General features: G+C 43.8%; 1 protein-coding gene across 10 annotated transcripts in view; it reads right to left on the bottom strand.

Annotated features, from left to right (window-relative positions):
• The window catches only part of PSD3 (pleckstrin and Sec7 domain containing 3), a 575456-nt gene that overhangs the window by 333241 nt on the left and 221610 nt on the right, over positions 1-20605 (bottom strand). For 9 of the 10 annotated variants that reach the window (XM_043893683.1, XM_043893690.1, XM_043893691.1 and 6 more), the window contains one exon: positions 9061-9169. The exons of the other annotated variant lie outside the window; for it this stretch is intronic. In XM_043893683.1, coding sequence (XP_043749618.1) covers positions 9061-9169 — 109 coding nt within the window. The remainder of the gene's footprint in view (positions 1-9060; positions 9170-20605) is intronic. 10 annotated transcript variants of the gene reach the window in all.

Genomic DNA, 20605 nt, shown 5'->3' with positions numbered 1-20605 from the left:
GCCTGCCATCTTCTCGGTCAGCTGCTCTCTGGTTAAAGTCTCTTCTTTGCCTCAACACCTCCTCTCTATTGGCCTGTTGTGCAGCGAGCGGAGCGAGCTTGGACTCAGTAACACCATTACTATTACACTAAAAATGGTTAAAATCAAACTGTCTGTAGAGGTAATAACCCACTCTGAATAGGTAAATTTATGAATTTGGAATTGCCAAAACAACCAGATTCCAATCAAGGTAACTCGATTACCAGGTATGATCTCAGTAACATTTAGTGAAAGAAAAACCTGTACATAAACTTGAGCCTTTCAGAATCACTGGTTCAATGACAGAGACAGACTGTAAGGTACAGTGGGGACCCCCCACCAAAGAAAGAGGTCATCAGTCAAGTTGATAAGGGTTATATAAAGCTTCTCAAGATATACACTTTCAATGGCGGTGACTTGCTTAACTTATTTAAGGCCTTCCACGATCACAGCTCCGCCTGCAATGCAGGAGAGCCGGATTCGATTACTGGGTCGGGAAGATCCGCTGGAGAAGGGATAGGCTACCCTTTCCAGTATTCTGGGGCTTCCCTTGTGGCTCAGCTGGTAAAGAATCCGCCTGCAATGCTGGAGACCTGGGATCCATCCCTGGGTTGGGAAGATCCCCTGGAGGAGGGAAAGGCTACCCACTCCAGTATTCTGGCCTGGAAAATTCCATGGGCTGTATAATCTGTGGGGTCATAAAGAGCCGGACATGAATGAGTGAGTTTCACTTTAACGATCACCGCTTAATCCACTTTATCAGAGCCCCTTTCCACCGTCCTCCACAACTTCACTCTAATCTCCTCCCAGAACAGAACATCCTCCCCATTCTTTCCATATATTCAAACACTGCCTAGCCTGCAAGCAACAGATAAACTAGCGTCCCTCCCAGAAGCCTCTGCGCGCGCCGTTACCAAGGCACAGAATGAAGGACTGTCCCTCCCAGAAGCCTCTGAGCGCACCCTCACCAAGGTACAGAATGAACGAGCGGGAGCCCCTCCCAGAAGCCTCTGCGTGCGCCCTCACCAAGGCACAGAATGAACAAGGGTCCCTCCCAGAAGCCTCTGCGCACAGCACACCCTCACCAAGGCACAGAACGAATGAGCCTCCCTCCCAGAAGCCTCTGCGCGCACAGTCACCAAGGCAAAGAATGAAGGACCATCCTTCCCAGGAGCCTCTGTGCGCGCCGTCACCAAGGCACAGAAAGAACAAGCGTCCCTCCCAGAAGCCTCTGCGCGCGCCCTCACCAAGGCACAGAAAAAACAAGCGTCCCTCCCAGAAGCCTCTGCGCACGCCGTCACCAGGGCACAGAACGAACAAACGTCGCTCCCAGAAGCCTCTGCGCGCACCGTCCCGACCTGCCGCGCTCTCCCTCTGCTGTACACAGTAGGAGGACCACACACCCCTGACCTCCCAGGCTGCTCTTGCCTTCAACAGTCTGCCCCCTGATAAGAGCCTATGTCTGTCTCCATGCAGGATCATTAGCGTGGAGTTGGTCACTGGTTCATGAGATTCACACCAACTATCTGGCACTCAGTCACACATCATCTTCTATTTAATGGCTCCAAGTATGAATGTTATCTTGCCCGTAAAGTTCATTAGCTTTTCATAATCAGCGATTAGCAGTGTCGAGTACATATCAAATACTCAGTAACTATTTGTAGAAATTAACCAAATGTATTAAACAAGAAAAAAAATCATTTCCTGACCCTTCTCTTCTCCCCCACTATATCTAGATAAAAGAACCAAGCCTATACAAACCTCAGCTCCCAAAGAATTCTGGGGAACTTCCCACCACAACAAAGTCGCTAATCATTTTTTTTAACCAGAAAATGAAAACAGGATCTCAATCTCAATTGCATTCATTTTGACAGGACTAACTCAGAGTTCACCACACAGCTGTTCCGGGGACAGCTGAGGGGCCATACTTAAGATGTTTAACAATCCATCATTGGAAGGAGTAGCTCTCTAAACTGCTCTTCCCGGTTCAGCTGGGCTATGGGCTGAGTGGTCCCTACTCCCCTTTTAACCAATAGAAACATTTTTTAAAGTAGTTTGCAATGTTCCTGATGCATGGAAATAAAAATTTAAGAGTTGACCCTGGCCTCAAGGACACCACTGTCTTATCAGTGAACCAAGCCTGATGGCAAACTGCAATATATGAAGAACATAAGGAAAAGAAATGTTTGGGGGAGGCACAGACAAGGCAGCCATGGAAAAGGGTGTTGGGTCTTGCTCACTGTTACCCTGCATCTTGCCAAGAAACCTTCTCTAATTCTACAATGTTGAATGCAAATAGCGATTTTAATTTATGTTTCAGTGTTTTATGTATTTTTTACTTCTGTCATCTTCCTCGCACTTTAATTTCCCTCTGCTGAAATGTGGGAAGTGGGTTGTTGAAAATTACACTGCAAAGAAAGGAGGCAGGCTGGGTGCTCTGATTACAGTGGGTAAAAAATGTAGATATTTCAGTACCCTGCTCATCTAGAGTCTGCTTTCCTCCAACTTCATTGTCCTAATGCTGCCAAGCGAAAGGAGCAGGTACTAAGCAATCCAGTGCTTCAGGCCACGCCTGCTTTCCCTGCCAGAGGAAAACTACAAGGAGCTGTTGTGGTGATTGACATCCCTAAGGAAAGAATGAGCGGGAAATCCTATCAACCAATAGCTACATTTTTTTAAGCAGAAAAACTGTGCCTTCAAAATGATGTCACCATAGAAGCCCAATATGTAAAACAGGCAAAACAGGGGGGCTGGCCTTCCCTGTGGTCCGGTGATTTGAGAATCCATGAGCCAGTGCAGGGGATGTGAGTTCTATCCCTGGTTTTGGGAAGATTCCATATGCTGTGGGGCAACTAAGCCGGTGCGCCACAATTACTGAAGCCTGCACTCTATAGAGTCCGTGCTCCGCAATAAGAGAAGCCACGGCAATGAGAAGCCCAAGAGCTGCAACTAGAGAGCAGCCCCCTTCACTGCAACCAGAGAGAGCCTTCGCACAGCAACGAAGACCCAGCGCAGTCAAAAATAAACAAACATTTTTTGAAAAAGAGGAGGTGCCTTTGGTTAACTGGAGTAGGGCAGGGATTCATACCACCATCACCTCATTTCCCAATGCTCAGGGAAACACAAAGACCATGGTTTAAAGATTTTTTAAACAGTGAAGCCAGAAGAGTCAGTTACTCAATATCATATTACTGATTAATGACAAAGTCAGAATCACAGTCCACTTTCATCTGAAGTCACTAGGCTAGCAGCTGGGGTACAGGGACATCACACTCTGATTCTTTGTGATGCTATAGGATGGGGTGAGAAGACATGGGCTCTGAAGTTATGCTCAAACAGACATGCCAGTTCCATGACTTACGTGTTTCCTGAGGTTAAATTGTTTAAACCTCACTGAGCCTCATCTGTGAAATAAAGGGGGTTGGAGAACTAGCATCAGAGGACTCTTCTGAGGATTAAAGAACAACCAATATAAAATTTCCTAGCAGAGTATCTTTTACATAATAGGCATTTGTTCCCAGGTGGTTCAGTGGTAAAGAATCCACCTGCCAACGTGGGAGATGCAGGTTCGATCCCTGGGTCAGTAAGATCCCCTGGAGAAGGAAATGGCAACCCACTCCAGTATTCTTGCCTGGGAAATCTCATGGAAAGAGGAGCATGGCTACAGCCCGTGAGATCACAAATAGTCAGACACAAATGAGTGACTGAGCACACACACAACATACACATATAAAACACAGAACTCAAAACTGAACCAAAAAAATAAGAAAAATATCCCATTCACTTTGTCAGTCATTATTTAACACAAGACGAAACAAGGCAACACTTAAAAAGTTATCAGAAACAGCCAATTTAGGATCTTCCATATTAGTCTTTCAATTATGACAATAGTACTGAGTTCTTCAAAAGTTTTTGCAAAATTTATATATGAGGGAAAAAGACCAGACTAGCTTTCATATATTATTTAATGCATCTTATATTCAAGCATTATTATTATCAGAGCGTGTCCATCTGAGAATATAGCTGGTTAATATCTCTATTTCAAAAACATGAATGTTTTTACCATGAAAATGCCAAATCTCTAATTTTGTAACATCATAATGAGCTTAAAATACCACATATTTAAGGTATATTTGTACACCGTTGGACTTTTTATAAACCTTCAGATTAGATTAAGCAGAAAGAACAAAGGCATACTAACTGACCTCCAGAACAAATCTGAAAGAAATCTGCAGCAGGAAAAGCAAACAGCACTTGACAACTTGAGAACTGCTACTAAAATGTGTTACACACTCTACCCAGCAGAGGGAGGTGTTGTTTAACTATTAACAGAACTCAGACATACCAGTTTTGTACTTGAACTTCTTTCCAAGCTTTCAGGAAAATATATATAAACTAATGGAAGAAAAACCTAGAAATCTGCCATGAGGTATCTATAATTAGGATAAAACGATATCAAAATTGGTCCACCTTTCAAGATCTTCAAGGGCTTCCCTTGTGGCTCAGCTGGTAAAGAAGCCACCTGCAATGTGGGAGACCTAGGTTTGATTCCTGGGTCGGGAAGATCCCCTGGAGAAGGGATAGGCTACCCACTCCAGTATTGTTGGGCTTCCCTGATGACTCAGCTGGTAAAGAATCTGCCTGCAATGTGGGAGACCTGGGTTCGATCCCTGGGTTGGGAAGACCCCCTGAAGAAGGGAAAGGCTACCCACTCCAGTATTCTGACCTGGAGAATTCCATGGACTGTATAGTCCGTGGGGTCACAAAGAGTCGGACACGACTGAGCGACTTTCAAGATCACTTGTGCCAGAGAACCTGTCGCACCCTTGGGTGCAGGACAGCCCAAGAAGGAACAAAGGGGAGCCAGGTCCAGCTCCAGCTGGCCAGGCCTGCTGCCGTCGCGAGCAGCCTCCCAGCCTCACTCATGCCTAATGCTGGAGTCCAAAGAAGCAGGTGAACAGTGGCAGCTGGATCCCTGATTTCATCACATTCTGTGTGTGTGTGTGTGTGTGTGTGTGTGTGTGTGTGTGTGTTAGTCACTCAGTCACGTCCAACTCTGTGCGAGCCCATGGACTGCAGCCCGCCAGGCTCCTCTATCCATGAGATTTTCTAGGCAAGGATATTGGAGTGGGTTGCCATTCCTTTCTCCAGGGGATCTTCCTGACAGAGGGACTGAACCCAGGTCTTGCGCATTACAGGCAGATTGTTTACCGTTTGAGCTACCTGGGAAGCCCTCACATTTTTTAAACCATACCTTGTTGCTCAAGGCATGCTAGTCCTTGAATTAAATACCTCCCCCCACTGCCCATAAAAACATCCTCACTTAACAGTAAATACATACTGAATTTTAGCTTGAGAGACCCAGTTACTGTCCCATTATAGTGACAAAAGTCCCAAGTGGGTGCCAGGCGGGGAGGGACACAGGGCAGGCAAAGCCCACAAGAAGAGGTCAACGGCCGTCTACCCCGAGTGACTTCAACAGTCATGATCATTTCAGATCGTGCTGTTGACCTAAACATCTTTATACACACACACACGCCATATCTGACACCCGCAGACAGAGATGTCGAAACGCGCACACATCTATGTTTCTATTTGACTGCCTTCGGTCCCCTCCTAACTGCTGGACGCTTCCGCCTTCAGCGTCTCACAGGCCCCTCGCTTCCTCATACGCTTCCATGAGTCACCTGTCCTCCCCCAGGCCGACAGCAGTCTCACTTTTCTTCAGAGACCTTCTCAAGCACTTCCTCCCTCTGGTTTTCCCCCAAAAGACTGACCAACCTCAGCCCTTTGAAACCGCTTCAGGAACACTTCAAAGAACGCACTTCCCAAAATGAAGCCCCTCCTGTCAGAGTGGACCCCGTGTGGCCGGCTGAGAGAAGCCCCCGCGTCCAGTAAGAGAAGACGAGCGACGCCGGGGAAGCCTGGGGGCGCAGGAGGCGCGGGAGGTGCCGCCTCTTTCTTCTCTCCTTGCAGCTCAGTGCAGCTCCACAAACATCCCAACAGCTGATGGGAATAGAAGCAGGGGAACCTCTGGTGACCCCCCAACCCCTCATTAAGCCACAGCACAAAGGATGTCACGTGCAATCATCAGCCTCTCAGCAATCATCAACTCTGGACTCGCCCTTGAAAAGCTCGTGAAGTTGCGACAGCTCCCAGAAAGCAGCAGGGAACAGACACCAGAGAAGCAAGATCAACTCTCTTCTTCACTATATTGATAAACAGATCACAGAATCCAGATCTTAATTCTCGGCCAGGGGACTCCTCCCACTGGTCACACGTTCTCCCATACCCCATCCAGCACCCTAAACTCTTGTCACAGATTCAAAACCTCTGCAATAAGCAACACTGTGCAAACCATCTTAAACTGTCTTCTCTGGACCCTCCCACCCACAGCCCACGTGAGCTCCCGGCTGAGTGACAAAGCCTCAGCCTCCTGTCCCTAGAGCAGGGACACTTCCCTTGGGCCTCACCGGGGTCCTGAACCAACGGACCGCCCCTGACCTGGCTGCATCACTGCCAGCGACCACCTGACTGATACGGGAGATGCATTCAGCAGGCACTGTCAGTGTTTCCATTTCCCCAGCAGGCTGCTTCTGCAGCACTTAGACAGTTTCAGCCACTTATTTAATCCACTTGGAAAAACAAAAACAAGAGGGAAAAGGTATGCCTATCAACCAAATTCAAATAAAATCACTGTCTTATTCTGTCTACTACTTTTCCCTATGGTCTTTTAAATATTTTTTTTTAATTTATTTATGGCTGCTCTGGGTTGTCACTGCTGCAAGCAGGGGTTACTCTCTAGCTGTGGTGCACAGCCTTCTTACTGCAGTGGCTTCTCTCGTTGCAGAGCTTGGGCTCTAAGGTGCATGGGCTTCAGTAGTCGTCGCAGCATGTTAAGTTCAGCTGTGGTACACGGGCTTAGCAGCTCTGCAGCATGTGGGATCTTCCCAGCCCAGAGATGAAATCCATGCCCCATGCATTGGCAGGTAGAGTCTCAACCACTGGACCACCAGGGAAGGCCCCCTATGTTCTTTTGAGTTTGGGCCATGTTTTGATGATAGATGAATGGTCAATATAAAGAAACTTTGAGAGTATTCTTGAAGTGATAAAAAGGCACCATTTCTTTCTTAAGATTTCTAAAAGTACTTGTCAAAAGTCAACATAAACTTGCATCTTACACCCCTGTTACAATTTCTGCTGCCGCTTCCAATTTCCAGATCAATCATCTGGATTTATCTCTCTAAAACAGTAGCTGGCATTTTGTCTCTGCATACCAAAATGAAATGCAAACTCTTCACTCTCCATGATTCTGCCCCTCTCTAAATGGTTATTTTTCTAAATCTCTCTTTCACTGATAAGCTTTGCAAACCAACCTGACCAGTTTCCTCCCTGTTTCGCAAAGAATCTGTATTTTCTGCCAGCACACCCTCACTCACATCATTCCCCCAGTCTGAAGTGCCCTCCCCCAAACCTCAATTAACCAGAACACTATTCATTCTTGGAGAACAGTGCAGCTTCCACCTATTCCATGAAGCCATCACCAGCACAGCTGAAGTGATCACTGCCTCGCTCTGGTCAAAGAATTAGCCCCCAGGAGGCAAGGACTGTCTTCTATTTCTCTGCACCCTGATAGTGCCCAGCACAGGTGACTAGCACAAAAGGAGTGTTCATGACATAGATTTGTTTAATAAATGCATGCACACTAACACCCCTGCAAAATAACACCACACTAGAAACTAACAGTACCAACCATTTTTACCACGGCAAATAAGGAACAGAAGGTTTAAAATGTCATTTTGATTCACCAGTGGTAAACTGGGAAAACTACTCAAAACTTATGAGTAAGGAAGACCCAAACTCACCCACCAATAAGTCAAAGGACTATGTAGAGCTCTGACATTACCTCTATATAGTGAGGTAAAAATCATGTTTTATCAAAGTTAAAAAGAGAAAAAGCTTAGTCAGCACAAAATCACAAAGTTAAGGCTACACCAAAAAGGAGTTTTAAACAGTCTTGGGGTGATCACAATCAGTATTTCCCATCTGAGAAATAATGAATAAATGATTAAGTATCCCAAACCTCAAGCCTAGAATAGTAGTATTTATGCTACATAATAAAAGCAGAATGATTTTTTAAAATAATTTAGCTGTTTAAGACTTCATTAAGAGTCTCCAACTACTGAAATATCTAAGAAATATTTGTTATTAAGGTAAAAGGAATTATTAATATACACTGCATTCTTGCTATCCCCAGATATTAAGGAGCCCATTATATTATCTTACCTAACACATGAGTCAAAATGAATAGCTATCATTTGACTTCTTCAACTGAACAACAGCTACATTAGGTCAGATTCCCTGTCTACCCAAAACAGAAATCAGTGTCAGACAGTGATGGAGCTGAGGAAAGTAAGGATTGTAGTTTCTTCAGAAAAAGTTTAGACATCAGCTTCAAAGGTCAGGAATATGGTGATGATCACAATAAATAATAATGGCAGCAAACACTTGTAAAGTGTTTATTACATGCCAAGCACAGTTCTGAGATCTTCCCATACATCAATCTACTTCATCCTCAGAAGGATTCTAAGATATGCGTCACTATAATCCCATTTGACAGTTGAGAAAACTGAGGCAAAAAGAGTTTAGACAACTCACTCAGGACCATGCATCTCATAAGCTACAGGCTAGGTTCACACTGAAGAAGTCGCGCTAAAGAGCCCGGGGTCTTAACTGCATGCAGTACCCCTTCCCTGCCTCGCTCCCAGAACTAATGCCTCTCCATCAGCGACTGAGTAAGCACTTCTCCATCTGCACCACTGCCTTCCTGCCTCTGTGAAACCTGTTTGCTTTCATTATTCATCAAATAATTCTACATCTTTAGAAGTGTAGAATTCAGAAATACAGGATGTCATTCTAGTAGCCTGTGGTAGGTAATTTCAAGTCACTTCTTTGTTTGAAGAATTCTCAGCTTCTGAGATTTGAAATTTTAATATCTCTTCCTATCTGTTACCTGAAAGAGGAAGGCAGGGAGACACTTACTAGTATCTGGAGTTTTCTCTTCAGATCTGCCAAATAAAAATTCGTATTTGGCCTTGGCAACACTCTGGGAATGTGCTGACGCATTGTTAACCCAAACAAATGTCTCTGCCTGCAAAATTAGAGCAAAACAAAGACATCATTAAAAATACATCATAAAAAAATACATTGTAAAGCAAATCAACCAAAGAGAGAATGGTTATGACAGATCCACTGGATAGAATACTATATGGCCATTAAAAATGAAACATGAAAAACATAACGGGACATAAATCAGGATACAAGCAAGGTTACAACCATATAAAAAGAGAAACACATAAACATCTATAGGGGAACAAGAGAAACTTGAAAACTCTGGGCTTGATTGGGAGGGCACAATTATGGTAGAATTTTTTTAAATTAAGTATGTTATTAATAACTTTTTTACAATGAGAAAACTATATTTTATTTTTAGACACATCATTTTCCAAATGATTATCATCACCCACAGCCCATAACAGGAATGCCCATAGCAGGAATATTTCTGTGAATGGGTTCTGCTAAAGTATGTCAACAAAAGGTAGCCTTTCCCCAAAAGAGACATTTGGGTCTTATCCTAAATTTAAACATCTGTCCCAGTGTTCTCTGGAATCCTAAATGTCCCTTATTTGAAAGAAAAACTACAAGGTGGCTGAAGTGGTTCACATCATGACTCTCAGTTCCCACCACTCTCTTCCTGGCTGCTTTATGCATGCATGCATGGGTGCAAAGTCGCTTCAGTCGTGTCTGACTCTGTGCGACCCCATGGACAGCAGCCCACCCGGCCCCTCTGTCCACAGGATTCTCCAGGCAAGAATACTGGAGTGGGTTGCCATTTCCTTCTCCCCTGACTGCTTTAAGCAGCTGCCAAAACTCAGGAGTGCCTCCTTTCTCTGGTCTAGAATTAATAAAAAATAAGTAATAAGGTAGCAATTTCAAAACACAAAGAAATGAGACTGAGGCCAATCAGGGAGTCATCTTTCTGCCTCTTCACTCTGAACTCAAAAATTAACCAAGATACAGATATTATCACACTTGACCTCCGTCTTCTAATTCTGAGACATCTTCCTTCTCATGTCCGAGCAGCAATTGAACTTTCACTTTAGGAGAGAGGAGCATGAAGAGTTTTATCAGAAACCAGGAAGCTTCTTCAAAGAGGGGAGTTTTATGATGTCCATTTTATCTTTTGGAGCAGAAATGATTGACAGCAGTGAGGAGGCCCATGGCTAGGTTATGAATACCTCCTCATCCTCTGCAGGAAGATCCCCTGGAGGAGGAAATGGCACCCCCTCCAGTATTCTTGCCCAGAGAATCCCATGGACAAAGGAGCCTGGCGAGCTACAGTACAAGAGGTCGAAAAGAGTCGGACACAACTGAGTGACTTAGCATGCACCTTCGCCCTCTGCAGACAGGTTCAGTGGGCAGCCTTCTTTGTCCTTGAATACCAATATCAAAGACCTTCTTGAACAGTTTCAAGATAGCAGTTTCTTAAAATAGCTCTATAATCACTTAATGTTCACAACATGTAAAATTATTCTTTCTGGAAAAGCTGCGCACTCCTCTTGGAGTTGCATGTTTTATAACCACAGGCTGTTAATTATCCTTGTCCCCTATGGACAGGCAATATTAACTTTTTGATGTGTTCAGGGAGCTTCAGGCTGATAAAGGAGGAACCTGATGGCCTAATTTAGGCGTCTGCTGCTGCTAAGTCGCTTCAGTCGTGTCCGACTTTGTGCGACCCCATGGACTGCAGCCCACCAGGCTCCTCTGTCCATGGGATTTTCCAGGCAAGAGTCCTGGAGCGGGGTGCCATTGCCTTCTCCAAATTTAGGCTCCCTGAGGAACCAATACCTGCAGACACGAGAAGGATGAGCGCTGGGAAAGAAGAGAAACATACATGAAGGCAGAAGGAGGGTCACACGCAGTGGCCTCTGAGCATGACAGCCCCAGGTCACCCCGACTGAGGAGAACAGTGCAGTCACAGAGCAGCGGACCCGGGAACAGAACAGGAGGAGCCAACACTGAAGAGCAGGCAGGGGCCAAACCACAGGATGTGCAGGCCAAGGTTTCAAACCCATGGGGGTTCGTTAACATTTTCAAAAGGTCATTCATTTACACTTTTAAAAAATTATATGGCTGTTATAAGGGAAATTTTTCCATCACTTTACCAACAAAGGTTCGTATAGTCAAAGCTATGGCTTTTCTAGTAGTCATGTACGGATATGAGAGTTGGACCATAAAGGAGGCTGAGTGCCAAAGAATTGATGCTTTTGAACTGTGGTGCTAGAGAACACTCTTGAGAGTTCCCTGGACAGCAGAGAGCTCAAACCAGTCCATCCTAAAGGAAATCAACTCTGAATATTCATTGGAAGGACTGATGCTGAAGCTGAAGCTCCAATACTTTGGCACCTGATGCGAAGAGTCAACTCATTGGAAAAGACCCTGATGCTGGGAAATATTGAGGGCAGGAGGAAAAGGGGGTGACAGAGGATGAGATGGTTGGAGTAGATCACCGACTCAGTGGACATGAGTTTGAGCAAGCTCTAGGAGATAGTGAAGGACAGGGAAGCCTGGCGTGCTGCAGTCCATGAGGTCACAAAGAGCTGGATATGACTGAACGACTGAACAACAAATAAGGGAAATAGACTGGAGTAAGTCAAGAGGAATCAGAGACACCAGTTGGAAGTATAAACTAGAATTTATGAAAGCTTCAAGCCAGATGATGGCAATGGAAACAGGAGTAGATAAATGTGAAACATATTTTGTAGGAAGAACCTATGTAAACGTTCTGATAAGTCGGGTTTAAAGGATAAGGGAAAGGAAGAAACCAGCATAACCGTAGGGCTAACACTGACTAACCACTTACTCCAGGCCAGGCTGTTCCGATGCGGAACACGAGGTATCTCGTGTAACACTCACGTCGGTCCTGTGGGGTGGGCACACTGCTATCCCAGACTCACAGGCACAGAAAGGGAAGCCACGAGTGGACGAGTCATGTGTCCACGGTGACACAGCTAGTAAACTATGGATCCCAGATTCAGATCCTGGATCTAGAACCCATGGCCCAGAGAATGACACCTCGGAATCTGGCTTGAGCAGCTGGGTGGTGTGTTGGAACGGGGGAGACTAGAGAAGAAACATTATCAATAGCTTAGATTTGGGCCTAGGTAACCTCAGGAAAACAACAGAGAATAAGATTTTTTAAACTCCATTACGTAGGAAAAGAATCTGTAAAAGAATGGATATGTGGGGAATTCCCTGGGGGACCAGTGGCTGGGACTCTGCTTTCACTGTCCAGGGCCCGGGTTTAATTCCTGGTCAGGGAACTAAGATCCCACCAGCTGTGCATTGCAGCCAAAAATAAAAGAAAAATGGATATGTGTATAAGTGAATCACTTTGCTGGACACCTGAAACTCAAACAACATTATAAATCAACCATATTCTAACATAAAATTATAATTAAATTTAAAATTTTTTTTCAATTAAATCAAATCTTAAAATGCTGATTTCTGCATCAGGGAAATGCACCTCAAAACCACAATGAGGTATCACCTCACACCTGTCAGAACGGCCTTCATCATCAAAAAGAATACAAATAATAAATGTTGGTAAGGATGTGGAGAAAAGGGAAACCGCCTACCCTGATAAGGAAAAAAAGAAATAAAACAGAACTCCATTACTGTGGTGCTAGAAAATAGGAAGAGATGCCTTAACACTGATGAAGCACCAGTGTTAAGAAATTCCAGGAAGGTAAGTTTCTGACACTCATTCTCAACTAAAAGCCTGGGAACTATTCTCCAAAGAGAGGTTGCTCTAGCTCAACATGCTTAACCTCAGTTCCAGTGTTTTTCATTCTTTATGGTATACATGAACTGCCTGGGAATCTTGTTAAAACTGAGATCACGCAGGTCTGGGATGGGGCCCGAGACTGCACCCCTAGAAAGTTCCCAGGGAATGCTGACACTGGTCCGCAGAGCACACTTGTGCTAAGGCCCGGAGGTGAAGTGGTGTCCATGGCACACTCAGACTCTCCCAGACGAGAAACACCTGTTAAAACGATGCCCTACCCGGGCTGCCCCCTAACTAAGCACAACATACTCTGACCATTGTGGGGAGCCCCGGAACCCAGCAATCCCCTGACCTGCCCATTGAAACAAAACGTACTCGGCTTATGGGAGCTATTCTTAAAGCTGGGTGCCCCACTGACATACCCTGCTCCCACATCAAGGTCACAAATCTTTACCCACCTACCTCCACAACAACTTCTGCAGGCCAAAGAAGTTTAAGGACTCAGCACTACTTTTTCTTCTGTTTTACTAACTGAACAATATACATTCCTTATCACAGCCATTTTAGAAACATAAATGTCCTTAAGCAGGATAGGATATGAAAAAACATTAAGCAAATGGAAGGTCAGCTGATCCAGGCTTGAATCCCAAGTGAGACTTCTACTCAATCACATTAACATTTAGTCTTGGACTTCGACTCCCCTATTTGATAAAGAGAGTTATTCAAATTCACCTCTAAGGCCCCTTCTAATTCTGAAGCACAACAATTCTTCACATTTCTGGGCCACCTTTACAGATATTTCATTAAGAGGAATAACACAAACCTTTGCCTTGTGATCCAGTTACAACGATGTGGTCACCAAAACATGTCCTACCTACATTTAAAGTTAGCTGCTGCTGCTGCTAAGTCGCTTCAGCCATGTCCGACTGTGCGACCCCATAGACGGCAGCCCACCAGGCTCCCCCATCCCTGGGATTCTCCAGGCAAGAACACTGGAGTGGGTTGCCATTTCCTTCTCCAATTCATGAAAGTGAAAAGTGAAAGTGAAGTCGCTCGGTCATGTCCGACTCTTCATGACCCCATGGACTACAGCCTACCAGGCTCCTCTGTCCATGGGATTTTCCAGGCAAGAGTACTGGAGTGGGGTGCCATTGCCTTCTCCATTAAAGTTAGCAGTCCACCTTTAATTGGACAGGACAAAAAAAAAATATAAATATATATATATCAACTTTATGTTTTACACAGTTTTTCAAATTTACAAACAATTTTCACCGAATATCATACAAGTCTCAAGATGTTGCTGATGATAATTACCAGTTTCAGATACAACAGAAACACTGCGCTGGGCTTAGTTGCTCAGTCACTTCCGACTCTTCTCGATCCCACGAACTGTAGCCCACCAGGCCCCTCTGTCCAGGCTAGAATACTGGAGTGGGTGGCCATTTCCTCCTCCAGGGGATCTTCCCGACCCAAGGACCAAACTTGCACACTGGCAAGAAGATTCTTTACCACTGAGCCCCCTGGGAAGCCCATGTTTATTTCTATATCTAATTAAAAAACCATGAGTTCACACTGACATGTTTACCATAAGTATATCTCTGATGCTTTCACTTACAAATGAGTTACTAATGAAATATTCAAAGACTTACTGAGTCATTGTTGTTCCACCTATACTGTCCTCTGTTAAAGGGAAGTTCACTCAAACATACTTTGCTCTTCCACTAAAATTAAGAAAGTTGTATAGCTGAAAGACATACAAGCAAAATCATCCATTCCTTCAGCCTGCCAGGCTATACAGTGAGAGATTCGAATCCTGTCGTGTGCAGCATTTTTCCCTTTAAAAATATATTTGACATATGCCTATACAAAAGCAAGCGGAAAAAACACCAGTGTTTGAGGGGAAGTAAATGCCCAAGTAATTTGCAATTCCCTACAACCAGCTCCTCCTCCCTTGATAAGCTAATCAGATAAATATTCCAAAAGCCGGGAAAGGTAACCAAAAAAAAAGTGGGACTGGCAGACTCTCAAGAGCAGAAAGAGGCCAGAAACAACCAAGAAACAACTGGGATAACAGAACCTTCTAAAGGTTAGACCGCAAGGAGATCCAACCAGTCAGTCCTAAGGAAATCAGTCCTGAATGTTCATTGGAAGGACTGATGTTGAAGCTGAAACTCCAATACTCCAATGCGAAGAGCTGACTCATTGGAAAAGACCCTGTTGCTGGGAAGATTGAAGGTGGGAGAAGGGGACAACAGAGGATGAGATGGTTGTATGGCATCACCAACTCAATGAACGTGAGTTTGAGTAAACTCTGGGAGTTGGTGATGGACAGAGAGGCCTGGTGTGCTGCAGTCCATGGGGTCACAAAGAGTCGGACACAAGTGAGTGACTGAACTGAACTGAACTGAAAGGTTAGAAAGGGCATCCAAACCAGAAGCCAAAGTAGGCATGGACCACCAGGCTAAGAAACAGACTGAGGGGGTTCGGGGAGCAGGACTCACCTCGTCACCAGGCAGACCTGCTGTCAGCCAGCTTTAACTGTGTGAGCGCAGAGGGAAAAGCTGAATCCACAGCCTGTCTAAAAGCCCCTGGGGGCCCATTCTCATTTTCCCACCACCTGCTACCCACCTACTCAGCTGTCTTCCTGAAAGCACACTCCCCTGGGAAGGGCAGGGCTGGGGGAGAGGAGGCTCCAGCACAGAGACGCAGAGTCCCCACCCCGCCTGCCACTAAAACTAAAGGCAGAGGGAAGGGTGTGTGAGCAAGGCGTTGGCCAACGCCAAGGACTCTTCCCTTGATCATCTGCATCTTGGGCGCCATCTTACAGTTGTCTTCTAACCAAATGGAAAGACTACATGCCCCTTCTAGGAACTGAGCCTGCCCTGGCTTATTCACAATATATCATGATTTATTACAAATGGGAACAGTGCCTTTTTTTTTTTTTAATGTGATGTAGAAAGTCAGGGGCTAAGAAACTAGGATGGCAAAGCTTCATTTGTAACACAGCCTCCATAAAACTAAAAGAAGACACAGGGATCAGGTTTTCTTGACTGCTTCTTCACGAAGGCACCAAGTAACTGAAGTGTTTGGAGAACTTCAAAGAAAGAATTTAAAAGAAAACCAGCAATCAAACATTACATGTTCACAGCACACCCTCTGCCTTTCCCACTCACAGAGGGTGAGACCCTTGATGGCAAGTGTGCAGACCCAGGGACCTAAGTCTACCTTCTGCCTTTCTCATCGCCCTGCTGACCACCACCTGCCTTCCTCAGGCTCTGGATCTGTGTGCTCCTGATAGTCTTTAAAACTAATACACAAAATGGACGACATAAAGGTCCAGGTTTTAAAAAGAAAAACACATGCTAATCCTCAGAACACACGTTCTTACTTGCTACAGGTCTCACCTTCCACAGGCTGACAGCAAGTCAGGATTCAGGCTGGGTAAGCAGAGGGAAAGCTGGAAAGCCACTGAGAACTTTGAAAGTCAGCATGGCAAAAAACAACCACAATATTGTAAAGTAATTAGCCTCCAATTAAAATTTAAATAATAATAATAATAATAAAGAAAGTCAGCCCAGCATAATCGGGACCCCTGGGAGGAAATCAACCAGACTCTGCATAACAGCAGTCACAAATGCTCCTCTGTGGACTCAAGAACCCCCCGTGGAGGAAGGCTAGGTACTGAGAGTAATCACAGGGGGTAGCAAAGCAGGCAGAGACTACAGGCTCACAGCGAGTGTTCATAAATATTTTTGCTGAGTCCTTATAAACTCAGCAACCTCAAAAAAGCCCTGAAACCTCTGCAGAAATAACCACAAATTACATAAATGAAAACTAAGTATCAGCCTCATCACCAAAACTAAGCTTCACAAACATGGGGGTATCTTCAGTTATTTCAAACTTTCCACTAACTTCTGAAATGAAATTAAATTAGCTCTGATTTTTAAAAAAACATGTCATTTGGCACTTTGACAAGATGGAAAAATAGGTGCTAACTGTGAATTCAGGGTGGGAATCATGAAAAAGTAAGTATCTTCTCACCCAGTTTGCTATAGCTTTATTTCCCTTAAGTAGAAAGTCACCCCTGGATGGTGGCTATGTATTTTAGGGGAAAATGTAATACCTAGAACTGGGTCTTGCAATAAGCATGCTAAAGACTGTTCTTGATTAAGGTAAGAAAACCAGCCATAACTTTCTTCTCAGAAAAAGATCGCTTATGTGAGCGATCAGATAAATTAGTTTCTTTATACAAAGCATAAGTTATTTACCCAATAAATACATTTATGTCTGTATGTATATAGAAAATTACTGCATATATGGAGAAAAAAGTGCCTCTGGGCAAATACAAACATTCTGAAAGTCAAAAATCTGGCCTGTAATTTAAGCTTAACTAGCACATGAAATATTAGGAATAATAGTCTTTATTATAGACTAATAATATATTCATTGCATTAATTTCTACAATAAAATATATGGTCCACCAAAATCTTACCAAAGTAAACCATCTCCAAGTATGGGCCCCTCTTAAAAGACACTGAATGATCATGAGTTTGACATCAAAGGGAAAATTAGAAGAATCATGTCATCCCCATGGGTAGCATCTGGTTCTGCCTGCAGGACATAAACCCTGACCAGATGACACAAGCATCTCCTGCCTGGTGTTAACAGATGCCCACTGTGAAGAAATGCACACCCGCTGAGGTCAAAAGATCTACAAAGCATGTATCTGTCTGGTTAAGGTAAAGAAGAACACCAAAGATAACACAGAATAAAGTCCTAAAACAGAAATCGAACAAAAATTCCAAGTCCAATTTCAGATAAATAATACTAGTTATTCAATCATCCTAAAGAAATGTTTCATTTTAAAATGATACAAAAAAGTAAAATACATCATGTAGGTTCCTAATAGCCCTGTTGGAGAGCGATTTTTCAGTGTCCTGACAAGGAATTTGCCTAATTTTCCAGATTGCTCAGCATCCCAGATTCAGGCAAGTCTGATGGATAGTCAACAGGTAAAAGGCACAAACTGACAAGGGGACCTGGATTTTTATTTCAGAAGATCTCCACTCTTTAAACTTAAACATTGTCAGGATACCCACACTATCTGTAACACTAACTAAAATGTGCTCATCTGACTTTTTCTTTTAGTTAGTTTTTACAAAGATAAACTGTTCATCATAAGTGAACATGAGTAAACTTCTCGCAAACAATCGCTTACATAAACGTGACAAAGTAAACAGTTTCTTCCAGGACTTTAGGACTTTTAGGCCCCATTAGGTCAATTACCTCTTCAGGGACATGGAGCTGTAGGCGGTACCCTGACAGAGTCCATCAGAGTGATAGCTCGCTCACAGGAGCCAGGGGTGTGAGAACCGTCTAGTCTGATTCACACTCGAGAGAGAGAACACGGAGGAGGACACGCTCTGGAGCAGCGTTTCTGCAGGGCCAGGGGGGCCTGCAACACGGGCCCCGGGGTGCGTGTGGATGCACCGCAGGCTGCGGAACTCCTCAGGCCTCTGGTCACTCTCCTGAAGCGGTGCAGCGGAAGCTGACTTTGTACCTAATGCCCCAGCGGATGCTCAGGCGTGCGGAAGTGTGACAGCTACTGTTCCGGAGCTCTGTGGGGTATACAAGTGAACCCGCAAAAAGACCAAGGAACGGCAGGACAGCCGACAGCAAGGAACGGAGCCCATTCCTCTCAGGCCACCTCCACCACCCCTACGACACACACCACAAGCACAGAATACCTGGGGAAATGCACTCGGACGCTTCCTGGCTTGTTGTGGGCATTTTACAACTAATGTTAAAGCTGCTGGTTTGACAGTGGTTTTAAACTTGTGCAGTGGCTGAGAACAATAAAGTCATAACACTGCTTCCGGACCCGAGTAATGCAAGGAATACACGGTGGGGAAATTCTCCTGCTACACTCAACAGGTCAAGTCATCCTCACAAACATTGGATGTTCAACAGACAGCGCGTGAGCTAAAGAATAATGAGTGAATGCAAATTACCTTTGTTCCTGTTCTTAGGTACAGAACACTGGAGAATAAATGATTCACCAGAGGTTTCTGCACTTTGTAGTTTTAAAGACATTCACCCTACTCCCCACCCACCCACCCACGTACCCCACAGTCTGATCACCAGAGCTTCTGAAGATTAGAGGCTTGTTCTATTTTTACACCTATAATTGGAATATAAAATTAATGTGATAAGCGGTATTTTTGTGCTGAGTTCAAATAATGTTTAGTGCTTTATTATTATGAAGAGTTAGTTTTAAGAATGCTTGTTTGGGCTTCCTGGAAACCTAGGAACTGACTTGTTTCTGTGGAAAAATAAAAGCAGAGTTCCAAATAATTACAAGCTTTTGAAATTCACATATAAAAGTCAGAGATTACCTATATATTCTATTTACCGACACATTTATCTGAGGCTGATAGCTCACATCAATTAATGAACAAAGATTACTGATGTGACTGATTACAGATCCCTAATTTTGCTGAGAATAATCATTTTCTGTATAAGAACAAATGTTTAAATTAAAAACATGAGGAGTGATCATATTAACACTTCCTTTATTTGGAACACCATAATCCAGCAAACACATATTCAGAAGACAGAAAGTAGATTTTTCAGAATGGTCAAAGACAAACAGGAAAACAGGCAGAAGACAAAAACAGCCTTTTTAAGAAATACACATTTAAAAATGATCAATATATATTAAACGATGTTGAACAAACCTTCCTATAATCAATTTTTAAATACCAATTTTTGGTATTTGAAATACCAATTTTTAAAATGTTACCAAACTTTACCCATCATAATGGTAAAGATTAAAATATATGAAAATAAGATAATTTCCTCACGTAGAATCAACAGTAGTTTATCTTTTGAAAAGATAAAGGCAGATAACAGGTGAAGCACTTAGAAATGTCTGGAACACTTTAAGTGTCCAAGAGATGTCAGTTGCCACTGTTAACATTATCATCATTACTATATTGCTACATTATTTCTGTACTACTTGATTTACATCTCTCTTACTTGTTCAACTATAAGGCCATGGAGCATAGGAATTAAGTGTGTTTTTTTTAATAACATAATTGTTATTCAAGGATATTGTTGGTATACTCTCATTTCAGTAATATGTCCTACCATCTTGAATGTGCAAGAGTATATCATATGATGATAACAAAATTTATTAATTTATCAATTTCTTACTATTATACATAATATTGTAGTGATAACTTTCTACCCATTTCTTCACATTCTTTTCTGACAGTCAGTTCAGGGAAATCTCCTAGAAGTGGAATTGGGGGTCAAAGGAGCTGTCTTCCAGGGAGCCTGTACAAACAGCGTAGGGTCTATGTGTCCAGTCATGTCTGAAACTCAAACCAGTTCTCGGCACATTTAGACACCTAGCCAATCAGATGAATGGAAGTAAAGAGAGGAAGTTGAGAAAAAGGACTTTTCTGGGAAAACGTTAGTATTTGAAGAAAGGCAGGCCACTGGGGAAGCGCAGAACATGTTCAGCTAGCCTGACTGCGGGACGAAAAGGGAGATTAAGGAGAATGAGGCAGATCAGAGATTCTCCCCCTGCAGTGGTCTCCTACACACGTGCGGATCTTGCTGCAAGTCTAGTGTTGATTCCATGATCCAAGTAGGAGCTGAGAGTCTGCATTTCTAACAAGTTCCCAGGTGATGCCGATGCTGCTGGCCCCTGGATTGTACTTCAGTAGGAAAGAA

Source organism: Cervus elaphus, chromosome 32, assembly GCF_910594005.1.
Source record: "Cervus elaphus chromosome 32, mCerEla1.1, whole genome shotgun sequence".
Lineage (NCBI taxonomy): Eukaryota > Metazoa > Chordata > Mammalia > Artiodactyla > Cervidae > Cervus > Cervus elaphus.
The sequence above is the reverse complement of the archived record's forward strand: the minus strand, read 5'-3'. Positions and strand labels throughout refer to the sequence as shown.